Source organism: Mastomys coucha, unplaced genomic scaffold (genome assembly GCF_008632895.1).
Source record: "Mastomys coucha isolate ucsf_1 unplaced genomic scaffold, UCSF_Mcou_1 pScaffold12, whole genome shotgun sequence".
Lineage (NCBI taxonomy): Eukaryota > Metazoa > Chordata > Mammalia > Rodentia > Muridae > Mastomys > Mastomys coucha.
Window position 1 is genome coordinate 41,565,490 of NW_022196894.1, and position 13,788 is coordinate 41,579,277.

The 13,788-nt window shown below is 44.0% G+C and overlaps 1 protein-coding gene across 3 annotated transcripts in view; it reads left to right on the forward strand.

The window, feature by feature from the left end:
* The window catches only part of Drd3 (dopamine receptor D3), a 52,778-nt gene extending 39,383 nt beyond the window's left edge, over window positions 1-13,395 (forward strand). The window contains exons 4-7 of one of the 3 annotated variants that reach the window (XM_031364693.1): window positions 7,558-7,754; window positions 8,818-8,895; window positions 11,608-11,950; window positions 13,046-13,395. In XM_031364693.1, coding sequence (XP_031220553.1) covers window positions 7,558-7,754; window positions 8,818-8,895; window positions 11,608-11,950; window positions 13,046-13,242 — 815 coding nt within the window. In that variant the 3' untranslated portion in view covers window positions 13,243-13,395. The remainder of the gene's footprint in view (window positions 1-7,557; window positions 7,755-8,817; window positions 8,896-11,607; window positions 11,951-13,045) is intronic. The other 2 variants (XM_031364695.1, XM_031364694.1) reach the window with 2 other exon arrangements.
* The last annotated feature ends 393 nt before the right edge of the window (window positions 13,396-13,788 follow it).

Consider the following 13,788-nt stretch of genomic DNA (forward strand, 5'->3'; position numbering starts at 1 on the left):
TATGGTATGTAGGAGATTTTTCAAAGCAAACTTTTAGACTGGAACATAGTAGAACTTGAATGAACCAGTCCAAATGGACAAAATAAGAAATCTAGACTTTTAATTTTTTCTGTAAATAAGTTATTAATTTATTTTCTAAATTTTAGGTACTTGAATGTTTTGCCTGTATGTATGTCAGGCATGATGCTCACAAAGGTTAGAAGAGGGCACAGGACGCCCTGGAACTGGAGTTAAAGACAGTTGTGAGTCACCATATGGGTGGTAGGAAAGGAATCAAGGACCTTTGGAGGAGTTAAGCCATCTCTCCAGTCTGCATCCAGTCTGCAAATACTCTCTTACCTTCCTCATTATCTCTAGGCTCTTACCCTACACATTATGCAATCTACTCTAGATCCTGTATAGAGTCTCCTGCTACTTAACAGGGATTAAACTGAGATAACATGTGCAAATGTGTCAAGCTTGCCCTACCCTCTCAAGGTCAGTCTTGTTTGTCATATACATTAAAGGTTAAGAAACCAGATTATCAACAAATGTTTTCCTGATTAACTCAAAATGTTCATAAAATTTAGTGTGTTATCATCTTATTCTTCACTACTTGTTACTTTGTTTTGTTTTAACTGATGACAATTTATACCCAGGAGCACATGTACAGACCACATAGTGTTGTCCATTGAAATGGCTATAGGAACTATGGGAAACTAAAATATCGTTTGTACTCAGTGTTAGAATGTGCCCTATGAGTTAGTCAGAGAGCTAAGTCAACACATTACCTCGTTCCTGTGAGCAAAAGCCCTGTAAGTGGGACTCGCATGTGGGAACTGATGTCACTGCCTGACCCAGGCTTTGCTTACCTCTTGGCCCCCAGCACATGTCACCTGTGGGCTGAGGCTGGTACCCCTGCATATTCTGGGATGCTGGCAGAGAGGATTTGACTCTTTCACACAGGCACACATACATCCATAGAACAGCTGAAGCCATCTCCAGGACTGACAGTAGACAGAGTTCTCAGCTAATGTCAACATCGCAAGCCAAAAATGATGAGCTAATTGCAGCACAGTGACACCAGTGACATCATTATTGTTCTAGAAACAAAACCCAGAAAATCGTCCTAGGATATTCAAATTGAGAATTGAAAAGACAAAAAAAAAGACTTGTGACCTAGCATGTGTGTAGCAGAAGACCGACCTTACTGCTTCTCTTGGGGGGGGGGGGCTTTCTTTTACTTTGTGTTTTATGCTTTTTTTAATGTGTTTGTTGGTTTGTTGGTTGTATGTTTGGAGGTCATTTTGTGTGACTTCATTTTTGAGACAGTGTCTCACTAGGTTGCCCAGAAAGGCCTTGAATTTATAATCTGCCTGCCTTAGCCTCTCTAGTAGCTGAGATTACACACTTCTGCCGCCAAGCCAGGCTTTCTCTTGTTTTTAAGTTTCTTAGCAACACTGTACTAAAACTTCCAATTATTCTCATATTGTGTCCATTATAAGGGCCCAGAAGGTATTAGCTGGTGTTGTTGTTGTGATTATGTAATGGAAAGTTTTCTGTGCCTTAAAAAGCAAGGAACAGCTGGGTGGTGGTGGCTCATACCTTTAATCCCAACACTTGGGAGGCAGAGGCAGGTGGATTTCTGAGTTCGAGGCCAGCCTGGTCTACAGAGTGAGTTCCAGGACAGCCAGAGCTATACAGAGAAACCCTGTCTCGAAAAACCAAAAAAACTAAAACAAAAACAAAACAAAAAAAAGCAAGAAACATCTGCTCTCAGGAAGATATAAACAGTGGTGGTTCTCTGGGTGGTCACGGGAAAGATCAACTGTCCCTTCCTAGAAGGGTATTCATGAACAGAGCTCAGGCATAAAGAATCCAGCCTTGGTCTTTGACACAGTCTGATCCTCATGATGCACCTTCTTCTTTCTGATAGATGTGATCTTGGTCAGTGTTCTGCTGCTGTGAAGAGACACTATGACCAAGGCAACTCTTATAAAGGATAGCATTTAATTGGGGCTGGCTTACAGTTTCAGAGGTTTAGTCCATTATCATCATGGCAGGAAGCATGGCAGCAGGCAAGTGTGGCGCTGGAGAAGTAGCTGAGTGCTACATCTTGATCCGCAGGCAGAGATCAAGACACTGGGCCTAGCTTGAGCATTTAAAACCTTAAAACCCACACTTGCTCCGATGACTCACTTCCTCCAACAAGGCCACGCCTCCTAATCTTTTCAAAAAGTGCCACTTCCTGATGACCAGGCATTCAAATATGGGTCCATGGTGGCCAGTCTCATTCAAACTACCAAGTAGCCCTTTCAGCAACTTCCCCACTGACAGGTTCATTCAAAAGCCCATTACAAATAACTCTTTCCTACCAGTTTGTTGAGTCTCCTTCTCTGACAAGTAGAGATGGGAAGGGCCTTGGGCTTTGTCAATTCCACCTGATTTGCAGCATAGCTGGACTTCAAGAAATGTAACAAGTGCTTTTCGTTTAAGGCTCTGGCCTGCCTCTTGTGTTGCTGGACCATTAGAGACCGCAGAGGCAAGCTGAACCTTGGCTACTTTGAAAAACGAGTTGTTCCCATTCTTTGAAAAGGGGCAACAGGAGGAAGGTTCTAGGGTGGGAGAGAGTTCTGGGGCCTTGGGGCCTGGCCGACCAGTATTGCCCCAGCCTCACCAGCAACCCAGAAGTCTAGCTAGCCATCACATCAGCATCCTATAGCCATGCAGAGGAAGGCATGTGCTGGAGCAAGAGGGCAACAGTAAAGATCCCCAGTGAGCTCAGTCCTTTCATTTCACAGATAAGAAAAATAGTATTTGAATTTCAGTTAAATCAAAGCCCCATTGTGTGTGTGTGTGTGTGTGTGTGTGTGTGTGTGTGTGTGTGTGTTTTAAAAAAGAAATTTCTAGAAAGAATACATAATAGCCAGTGATAGGATTTAAAAATTCTTCTGGGTAAGGGACTTAAACTTAAGAAAATCTTATCAGCTCCTTTAGAAAAAAAGAGTGATATTTATTTGATTTTAGCAATAGAAATGTCACCTGGCTTTCAGAACCTTGGAGCCAGGGAGCTTGGTTGCTCAAAAAGTTGAAAAGCAGAATAAAAGCACTGTTTGAAAGATAGTGACTCATCCTAAAATCAGATTCATCAGCATCTCCGTCTTTGGAATTGACTTCAGGTCAAATTCCTCAACAAGTCTAAAGTTCATCAGTCTTTCAAGTCGACCTTCTCTTGACCTCACTCTTCACATCACTCATCACTCAAGTTCTCAGCCTAGCTCACAGAGACCCAAGACCCTCCTTACTGATGCTATTCCATGCCTCTTCTTCTTTTTTTTTTTTTTATGTGATCGTGTATGGTATGTATGTGGTATGTGTGTATGATGTATGTGTGATATGTGTGTATGGTGTGTGTGTGTGTGTGTGTGTGTAGTGTGAGATGTGTGTGTCTGTGTGTAGTATGTGAGGTATGTGTGTATATGATGTGTGTGTCTGTGTGTGTGTTTTTTGGTGTGTTGGGGTATGTGTGTACATATGTGAGGTGTTCGAGCATATGGTATGTGTGTATGGTGTATGTGTGTGTATGTGTGAGTGAGGTGTGTGTATATATAGTTAGTGTGTGTGCACATGTGTGGTATGTATGGATGGTGTGTGTGTGTGTGTGTGTGTGTGCATGTGCATTGTGTGTATGTGTATGGTCTGTGTGTATGGTGTGTATGTGTATATGCTGTGTATATATGTATTCTGAGTGTATGTGTGTATGTTGTGTGTGTATGTGTGATGTATGTGTATGCTGTGTGTGCATATGTGTGTGTGTGCATGTGCAGTGTGTGTGCATGTATGGTCTGTGTGTATGCTGTGGAGGGGGCATGGGTGTGTGTGTGTATGGTATATATGTGTGTGTGTGGTGTGTGTGTGTATGGTATATATGTGTGTGTGTGTGGTGTGTGTGTGCTTGTGTGGTGTGTATGTATGTGTAGTGTGTGTGTGTGCTTGTACAAGCTTGTATACATTGTACACGTGTGTAAATGGCAGAAACTCAATTTGGGGTCTTCCTGTGTTGTTTTCTACCTTATTGCTTAAGACAGGACTTCTAAGTAAATCTGGAGCTCACGGGTTTGGCTACACCAGCTAGACAGTAAGTGTCAGAGTGTCTCACATTGTCTGCTCACTCTTATCCCCACCCCTAGCCCAAGTACTGTGGTCACAGGCACGCCTGTCTGTCACGCATGCTGGGGATCCAAATGCACATCCTTTTGATTGTACAGCAAGCACTTCACCCACTGAAGCATCTTCTCGGTGCCCTCTTTAGTGTCTTATTGCCCAGCATAGGAACTCTGAAAGCAGCATGTGCTTCATAAAGCTGAGTAAGTAGATGTGTCTTTGCCCTTGGTCCCTGCCACTCATTTTTTCCAATTTCAGAAAGTGATATTAGAGATTCCCCATACCTATGTGGCCTACCTCCAGTATCCTGCAGCCAGTGAGTGCTTACGTAAATATGCTCATTTGTACATTTTCCTCTTTTGTTTTGTCTTCATCCACATATCCTTTCAGTAACTACCCTACTTCCATACAGTACTACCTTAGATCAATCATCAGACGAAGACACCATACCTTCTGAGGGGGCCTCAGCTGCCCAAACAAGCTCTTGAGGACTTAATAGAGAGGCATTCAGGATTCTGTTGTGTGAGGCCTCCTACTGCCCTGATGACTGGATGCCCTCCCACAGCATCATCCGTCCCTGACTCCAGTGTCTCCCTGCCTCCTGTGCAGACCTGAGACTATGCAGCCTGCTGGGAGGAATTCTGGAAGAGGTTGCAAGGCCTGATCAGAGTGCAGACAGCAGTTGACCTCATCAGGGAATGTAGGAAGGGATGGCGAAGCAAGTTCAGGGGTTGAAAATGAGGCCCAAGATAGTCAAGGACCCTGACATAGCTCCTGGCTCCATCTTCATGCTCATTCTTTCATGCACACAGTTGCAATGTTTTTAATGGAAAAGTAAATGCTTTCACATGATAAAACATTCATAAGGTGTAATGAGATACACACAGACTTCTATCTATGTCAGTCTGCCTCCTACCCCGGATTTCCAGAGCCCCCATCCCCTCTTCTGAAGTAAACACTAATATTCCTGAAAGGTGCTGCTTGTAACAAGTGTGTGTGTGTGTGTGTGTGTGTGTGTGTGTGTGTGTGTGTGTACAGAGAAGCATACTACACCCTTCGACTTGGTTATTTTCAAAAGTAGTTCATTTATGAGAGTTGGCCTCCCAGTACCAAGGAGGGCAGAGAAAGGGAGAGGTCGAATATACTAGGACAAATGAGGAGCACTCAGCAAGGCTGACAAAGAGCTAAATCTTGGGAAACAAGTCCCCTGGCCCCTTCCTACCAACACATGCTGAGACTCCTCCTCACCACAGGTGGCACTGAGATCTGGGCCAGCCAGTGACAGCAGGCGAGCTGACTTCAGTAGCTTCAGTGATCACGACTACATGGCTCCCTAGGGACTGAGAAGCCCCACCAGCTGCCACCCCATTCCTGCCCCCAACTCATTGTCCCCCAGAACAGCAGATGTCAGTTTGGTGATCACTGCTCAGGGCCGTATGTGCTGCTTGCTAAGGGATGCTGATGTAAGGTCGGGTGAAAAGGCATCAATTTCATGCCATCTCCAACAGCATGAGAAGATTTGGGAGCAGCCTGCAAGGGTGCTGGGCCGTGCTGCCACTGAAGTGCCTCCCTGGGTGCTGGACACACTCTCTTTTCACTTTAGCTTTTAATTGTTTCTCCCTGCCCTGACCTGCCCCGCCCTCCCCTCTTCTCCCCTCCCACTTCCTTCCCTCCTCTCCCCTCCCCTCCCATTCCCTTTTCTCCCATTCCCTCCTCTCTTCTCCCCTTCTCTCCTCTTTCCTCCTCTTCTCTCTCCTCCCCTCCCCTCCTCTCTCCTCCCTTCCCCTTCCCCACAAATCTTGTTCCCTGTGAGTCTTTCTGCAAACTTCAATTTCAATCCCATCTTAAGTCCAAAAAGCTCAGATGGCATAAACAGTGATATAACAACTAAACAATGATAATTATCATAGCAACCACTTATCTTCATTATTTCTCATAGATATTATGGAAGAAATATTTTTATCCTTTTGTGAAGAGTGAAGCTGAGGCTGCGTACCTCGGATGACAATGCTCAGGTCACTCAGCTACGAAGCAGCAGGTCCTTCTGGTCTCACACCCCAGGCTCTCTGTCCTCAACCTATTTCTGAAGACCAAGAATCAGAGCTAGAGCCCAAGTGGTCACTGCCCTTTCTGTCCTCTCACATCTCAGGATGCATCGCTAGCCAGTCTAACCCCCAAATCAACCTTCCTTCTGTAATTTTGACTTTCCACCTCCTTTAACTCCAGGGACAGGGCACTTCTGTGACTCATCCTCCATTATCAGTTAATAGCTGTTGGCACACTTGGTTCTTTCAGGTTGCATCACCTTAGGCCATTTCTGAACCTTTCTGAACTCCAGCCTGTGTATCTAAGAATAGAGACAATAATGCCCCCCCCCCATGGTGATTAGATAAGATCATGTGTATAAAATCCTTGGTTTATTGCCTGGCACACGTTAGCTTGCTACCCATTTCTGTTTCAAGATGGAGCAAGTCTCTGCCCTTATCCTGAGTACTGGATGAATCTCAACATCTTCTAGTGAAGAAATTGAAATCATAGACGTTCCCAAAGAGAAGTTGAAGGAACACTCTGGACCACAACTTAGGGGCAAGAGCTCTTTATGTTTTAAACATTTACTTAGTTTTACTTTACGTGTATGTGTGTGTGCCAGCATGTACATATGTATATCTAGTACCCACAGAGGGCAGAAAAACAGTGATGGATCTCCTAGAACTGGAGTTACAGGTGGTTGTGAGCTACCATGTGGGTGTTGAAAAATGAAACAGTCCTCTGTGACAGCAGCAATTGTTTATAACCACTGAGCCATCTCTATAGCCCAGAGTACAAGGAGCCTTTTGAATTCACGTTCTTCCTGTCTCTCTTTCCATCCTATCCTGTGCCAGGTGTCCCTGGAAACCCAAATACCCATCTTTTGTTCCTCTACCACCCATCACACCTTGAATCCACACTCTGGATCCAAAAGAGACCTTTTCCTGTCACAACCTTCAGCCATCTGCTCATGCCTCCATACCAGCAGACTCTTTCCTGGGTGTGGCATCATCTCAGAAGCCTCTGCTCTCCCGTTCTGTGCCCCTCCTAAGCTGCCCAGGCTACATTCCTCTGAGTTACAACTGACCATTTGCATGGAAGAGATCGTCCATCTAGCTAGACTGTCTGCTCCTTCAAGAGCAGACACCACCCTATTCATCTTCACAGCCTCAGTTCGGATCAGTATCTGGAATACAAACTTTTTTTTTTTTTTTGAAGTCAATTGCAAAAAGTACAACGATGAATTAGCTTGCTTCCTTCAGGGCACTGACAACATAGGTGGCCAAATACTCCCATCCACACTCCCATATCATGTCATATGGGCTCATGCTCAATGCTCCACACTGAGGATAATTCTATTACCTTCTCCCCTTCTCCCACCCACAGGGGATCCCAGCATCTGCTCCATCTCCAACCCTGATTTTGTCATTTACTCTTCAGTGGTGTCCTTCTATGTTCCCTTTGGGGTGACTGTCCTGGTCTATGCTAGGATCTACATGGTCCTGAGGCAAAGGCAAAGAAAACGAATCCTCACTCGACAGAACAGCCAATGCATCAGCATCAGACCTGGCTTCCCTCAGCAGGTAAGCACCTGGCAGGAGCTAGGGGGAGACACAGCAGCCCTCAGCCTCCATGTGACCATCTGTGAGCCTGGTGCCAGCATCCACACTTAGGAGACAGATGTCATCACATCTACCCGGCTCTCATTGTAGGATAGGAAATGCAATATTGAGAGTGTACTGACACTCCCAAGATCTCACCTTTCTTGGTAAGCCGATAGCATACTTTCTAGATTGTTCTACCTCTCTTCAGTACCTTCCACCCGTAGCAATTCAGATGTCCCACAAGGTCTGATTTTATTGAACTAGGATGGGGGCAGGGTAGCATTTTCACTGTGACTGTTGTACCGTGCAGTGCTTTCTGTCCTTAAACCACTCATTCCAAGAATCATCCACCTTTGCCTGTCTTCCTGATCTGACCTTGTGTCAAGGTACTGACCAGCCTGGGAGATGGCTTTTTCTAGGCTCTCTACAAAGGAAGTTTGGAGCCTCACACTGATCTTACAGTTCCTTGAGCTTTAGATTTTGCTCACATTGCTGCCTGCCACATGGTGGTTTTCCTGCCATGAATACCAATCACTTCCAACCAACTAGCCAAAGGACCAGTATATTATACTGCCACTGTCTTGAAGGAGCTTGGAAACTGGACATGAAAATAAACCTCACTTCTACCCCTCCTCACAAAACAATGAAAAACTCAGAACCCATTGGGATGTTTTCCAAATGTGAAGTGAAAGCAATGGAGTACCCAAATATTAAATGTATTACAGGTTAAGAAAAATGTCTAAGCCTCAGGAAAGGGCTTTCTAGGGTAAGAAAGAATTGAGTTTAGTCTTAAAGAGAGAGCCAGTTTGGGCATCTAGCTCAATCTCTGATAACCTGTGTAGATCAGACTCTCAAAGTCAAAGTTCTAAGACCTGCCTAGAAAAAGACAACAGTCCTCATGAAATAGGAGATCACGACCTAAGGCTTAGGATATGAAATAATTGCATTCCAAGGACTGTCATGCTCCATAATTACATCTGACATGGTTCAATTTTGTAGAGATTATCCCACAACTGATTGTCTCTCCTTCAACCCTCCCCAGTCTTCCTGTCTGCGGATGCATCCCATAAGGCAATTTTCAATAAGGGCCAGGTTTCTGTCAGATGCCACGGGACAAATGGTAAGTGGGTGTGTCTTGGGTCATGGGGAAAGAGAGACAGCTTTCCCTAAGATGCTGATTTGTCTTGATTTCACTCCTACCACAAAGCAGAATTCCTCACTGATCCCACGCATGTATTTGTAATATGTGCCAAGATTCCAGAGTCTTCGTGAGTAAAGTCTCAGAACAGGTTTCAAACAAGGACACTCAGGAATCATAGGACTTAGTAGGATAGATCTCAATGACTGGAGTCAATGACTTTCAGATGTGGTGTGAGGATGCCATCCAGAGCCTCCTGCAGTAGATGGAGAAAAGATTCCAATGCAGTGGACACATGGGAAGAGCCAGAGAAATAAAACTTCCAAGTGTTCTGATTGTTACTGACGGTGTACAAAACCATGACAATTTCACAGTCACCCTACGCCTTGCCTTTCTAACTCGAGCCAGACCTTGGCATACCTAGCTAGCAGAGTGCAGAAAAGAAGCTAAAGATGTCAAATACAAGAGCAGGGTTCCTCTTCCAGAGCTCATGTCAGGAATTAAACTTCAAACCCTGATAATGATGAAGAGTTGAGCCTTGTCCCAGTCTCTGTAATTAATTAACAACTCCGTGCATGAGCCTGATGTAGCAATTAGAGACTCTCGATATAAATGAGAACAGATAGATAAGATGTTTAAAATGAAGATGGCAGATCCATGGTCAGAGGAGATGCCAAAGCTAAAGGAGAAGTGCTGACTTCCCGGGAAGGATGGGTGAGCCGTGAGGCTGCGTTGCCAGGAGTGTGGGAAATGAGGTTCTGTCATCTAGGGGGAAAAGTTTTTCTACCAGCCATCCAGCCACAGAGGAATCAGTGTTTCATACATCAGCTACAGATGTAGGGCTAAAGATGTACAGAGCAAACTGGAAAACACCTTCACCAGCATGGAATCTTGGAAGAATCATTCTCTTCTTGTAGGACAGATATTCACATTAGTGTCATGGAAGCAAGGCATTCTCCTGTTCCATAGGCACTCCCAACTAATCGCCAACCCCCAACTAAAACACACTAGAAGTTAAATGTTGTAATTTTTTTTTTTTTTTTAGATAATCGATGCCACCTTAATCATAAACATTGTCTTGATTGTAGATTGGAATAACATAATGCTAATTATTAGGAAATCACATCAGAAAAAAAACCAACAGTTCTGAAGTCTCCAACCCAAAGGCTCACAGTGTGAATCTCCTCTTTCTGGGCCTTGGTTCAGGTACCAATTTCTATCTATCCTGGAGAGCAGGACAGAGAAAGAAGGAATAGCTGGCTTTTATGACTACGGTAGTAGGAGTTACAGAATATACTTCCTATTCATGATGGACATATGTGTCTAATCTTTCAAATATGAAAAGTTCAAATGTCAAACACACATGTATCAAGCCCATTCCTCAGGCAAAAATGCATTCTTTTTTTTCCTAGTGTGTTTTCTATCTTACAATGGAAATAAAAGGCAGTTAACTTCCTGAAGGATAACATGTACTGACTAGGAAAGTTATGGTGCAAATTTTAGTTTTCTTTCTTTTTCTTTTTCCTCTTTTAAATATTGATATTCAAAATTTCAAAAATAAAAATGTGGCAGATACCTAGAACCCCAGGTATCTGGGAGATAGAAGCAGGAGAATTAGAAACTTCCTGGCAAATTCAAGGCCAGTCTGAGCTATATGACACCCAATCTTAAAAAAGAAAAATCAAATTAAAAACAATTTTAAATGAAGAGATAAAACAAACCCAGAGTCACTCTCAGCTAGCTTCAGTAGTTATCAATATGTAGCCAATCTTATTTCATGTATATGCTCCCATCAAATACACATATACCCTCTTAAGAATCAAATGCCAAATATCCAAGGCCCATATCTTTACATCTCATAAGTGGTTGTAACTATAATTTATTTGTTTAAAGGTCGAAGCCTGAGCACAGGGTCCTCAATGGAGGAGTTAGAGAAAGGACTGAAGGAGCTGAAGGGGTTTGCAACCCCATAGGAAGAACAACAATATCAACCAACCAGAATCCCCCCAAGACACCCACCCAGAGCTCCCAGGGACTAAACCACCAACCAAAGAGTACACATGGAGAGACCCATGGCTCCAGACACATATGTAGCAGAAGATGGCCTTGTCAGACATCAATGGGAAAAGAGTCCCTTGGTCCTGTGAAGGCTGGATGCCCAGTGTAGGGGAATGCCAGGGGGAGAGGAGTGAGTGAGTGGGGGAACACCCTCATAGAAGCAGGGGAAGTGGGGATGGGATAGGGGGTTTCCGGAGGGGAAACCTAGAAAGGGGATACCATTTGAAATGTAAATAAATAAAATATCCAATAAAAAATGCAAAAAAAGAAGAAAGAAAGAAAGAAAGAAAGAAAGAAAGAAAGAAAGAAAGAAAGAAAGAAAGAAAATTAGAACAAACAAACAAAAAGAACTCGAAGCCTTACTCCAAATTTTGCCTACTACACCTCCTGGATGGCACTTAACATGTTAATTGCTATACCCAGGTCTTTCTAATTCAGAAAGGCCAGACTACAGTGCTTGGATGCCTTCCTCCCGGGTTGCTCAGGTTGCTAGATGATGGAATGCTCTATGGGGTAACTGCTTTTCAGTTGTAAAATCAGAAGCAGATTTCCGTAACTTTCTGTGGTCCTACCACTCCCCCTATAGGATGTACACAGGGTTTCCTCCCTTTGCTTTTCATTGTCTTCCCCTTTCAGGAGCACATAGAAGACAAACAATATCCCCAGAAATGCCAGGACCCTCTCTTGTCACGCCTGCAGCCCCTTTCTCCTGGCCAGACACATGGGGAGCTGAAGCGCTACTACAGCATCTGCCAAGACACGGCCTTGAGGCACCCAAGCTTCGAAGGAGCGGGAGAGATCAGCCAGGTGGAGAGGACTCGAAACTCCTTAAGCCCCACCATGGCACCCAAGCTCAGCTTAGAGGTTCGAAAACTCAGCAATGGCAGGTTATCCACATCTCTGAAGCTGGGACCCCTGCAGCCTCGGGGTGTACCACTGCGAGAGAAGAAGGCCACCCAGATGGTGGTCATTGTGCTCGGTAAGTCTGAGTTGCTAGTTTGGGTTGGGTTCGATGGTGAGTTGAAGCTGGGTGCTGCAATGGGGGTTATTATAGCCACCTTTAAAGAACATTGGAAATTGAATTATAAAATGTCTACAATACAACTGAAAAGGTTTCTTATGAATATTAACACTGATGGAGACTCAAAAAACCTCAATAAGATTTATGAAACCATTTAATTTGGGCTATCATAGTGAACTATAATGTATAAATTGAATGATAATGATTGAACCAAAATATCTGGCACACATTGGGTATTTAATAAGTATCTACTTACTTTAAAATATAAGGGAGAAAATAGGATGGCAAAACTCTACTGCTGTATGGTATGATGGTGCCGAGATCATTTAAATACAGGAATAGAAGGACAAAACAGATTCATCAAGGTGTCAAAAAGCAATCGTCTTTCAGTAGTGGTTGGTTCTTCTCTTTCTATAATCCTGTATTTACTGAGTTCTCCACTATGTATATGGCCAATTTTAAGTTTCATAGTAGAGAATCTACATTCTAACATCTAATTAATTAAAGGTTGATGAATCATAGATGTCACAAACATTAGTTGAGGGTGATTTCATCGCGGCCAGTGTTACTGAAGAGCCTCAGTATTCTCATACTCTTCTGAGCACAGGGACTGGATTGATTGGATCTTTCAGGGTCTTATCACCTTTATCAGATATCCTCCCAGCATGGGAAGTCACTGAACAAATATCTGATTTTAATGCAAAAGGGGGGAAAAAAAGGATTGGCCAAGAAATTCCTAAAGGTCAAACTAGAAAGTTAATTCAGCAACAAAGGCCTGAAGTGGATGGAAGACATTGGGATAGGTGTCACTTCAGAGACATACGTGTGTCTAATCATACCTATTTTGCAGACTTGTAAAAAATAAATTGGTAATACCAATGAAAGGAAAGGCAAATCACTGAGTGAAAGAAAAGCTAAGCAAACAGAAAGTAAACGGCATGTCAAACTCCTGGCCGAGTGCCCAGTGGAGAGAGATGACTTCTAAGTTGCTTTTCATGTTCTAAGAAAGTGGTAAGCTTCTTCATCCAGCTTCTCTCTCTCTTTGCAACCCAGGGGCCTTCATTGTCTGCTGGCTGCCCTTCTTCTTGACTCATGTTCTTAATACCCACTGCCAGGCATGCCACGTGTCCCCAGAGCTTTACAGAGCCACCACATGGCTAGGCTACGTGAACAGTGCCCTGAACCCTGTAATCTATACCACCTTCAACGTGGAGTTCCGCAAAGCCTTCCTCAAGATCCTGTCCTGCTGAAGGAGGAGAGGAGACCACACTCCCTTTACCCACTTCAAGATGCCAGGCAGTTTGGACCCCTGCCTAGCAGGGGTCTGGTTGGAATGACTGCCCTGGCCTCTGGTACATGTGGTACGAAGAAAATTGGTGAAGTCGGACAACCCGGGTTAGGAATAAGAAACTTTACTCCACGATAGAGTGTTCTACCTCCCCAACTTACATCTGGCTTCATCCTGCCAGTCTTCAAATTGCTAAGTGCTAGGCAACAATTCAGAGAGAAGTTGATTTAAAAAGAAAAAAAAAAAAAGCAATGTATGGGACACACACAGAAAATTGTCATCGGAGACATGATGCAGTGTAGTGAAGGAAAAATGAGCAGGTCTCAGCGATCTCGGCCTGCCAGGGGTCCTTGGAGTCACAGCCAGGAAGCCGTCTTGTAGGGCACTGAGTTCCTCTTCTTTCAAGCCTGTAATTAACTGTCAGCACAACTAACCTTAAGCATCCACGGGGCCCATTTGCTTGTTTTCTTCACTGTGTCCTGAAATATGAAAGGCAAAGCCAGTGTGT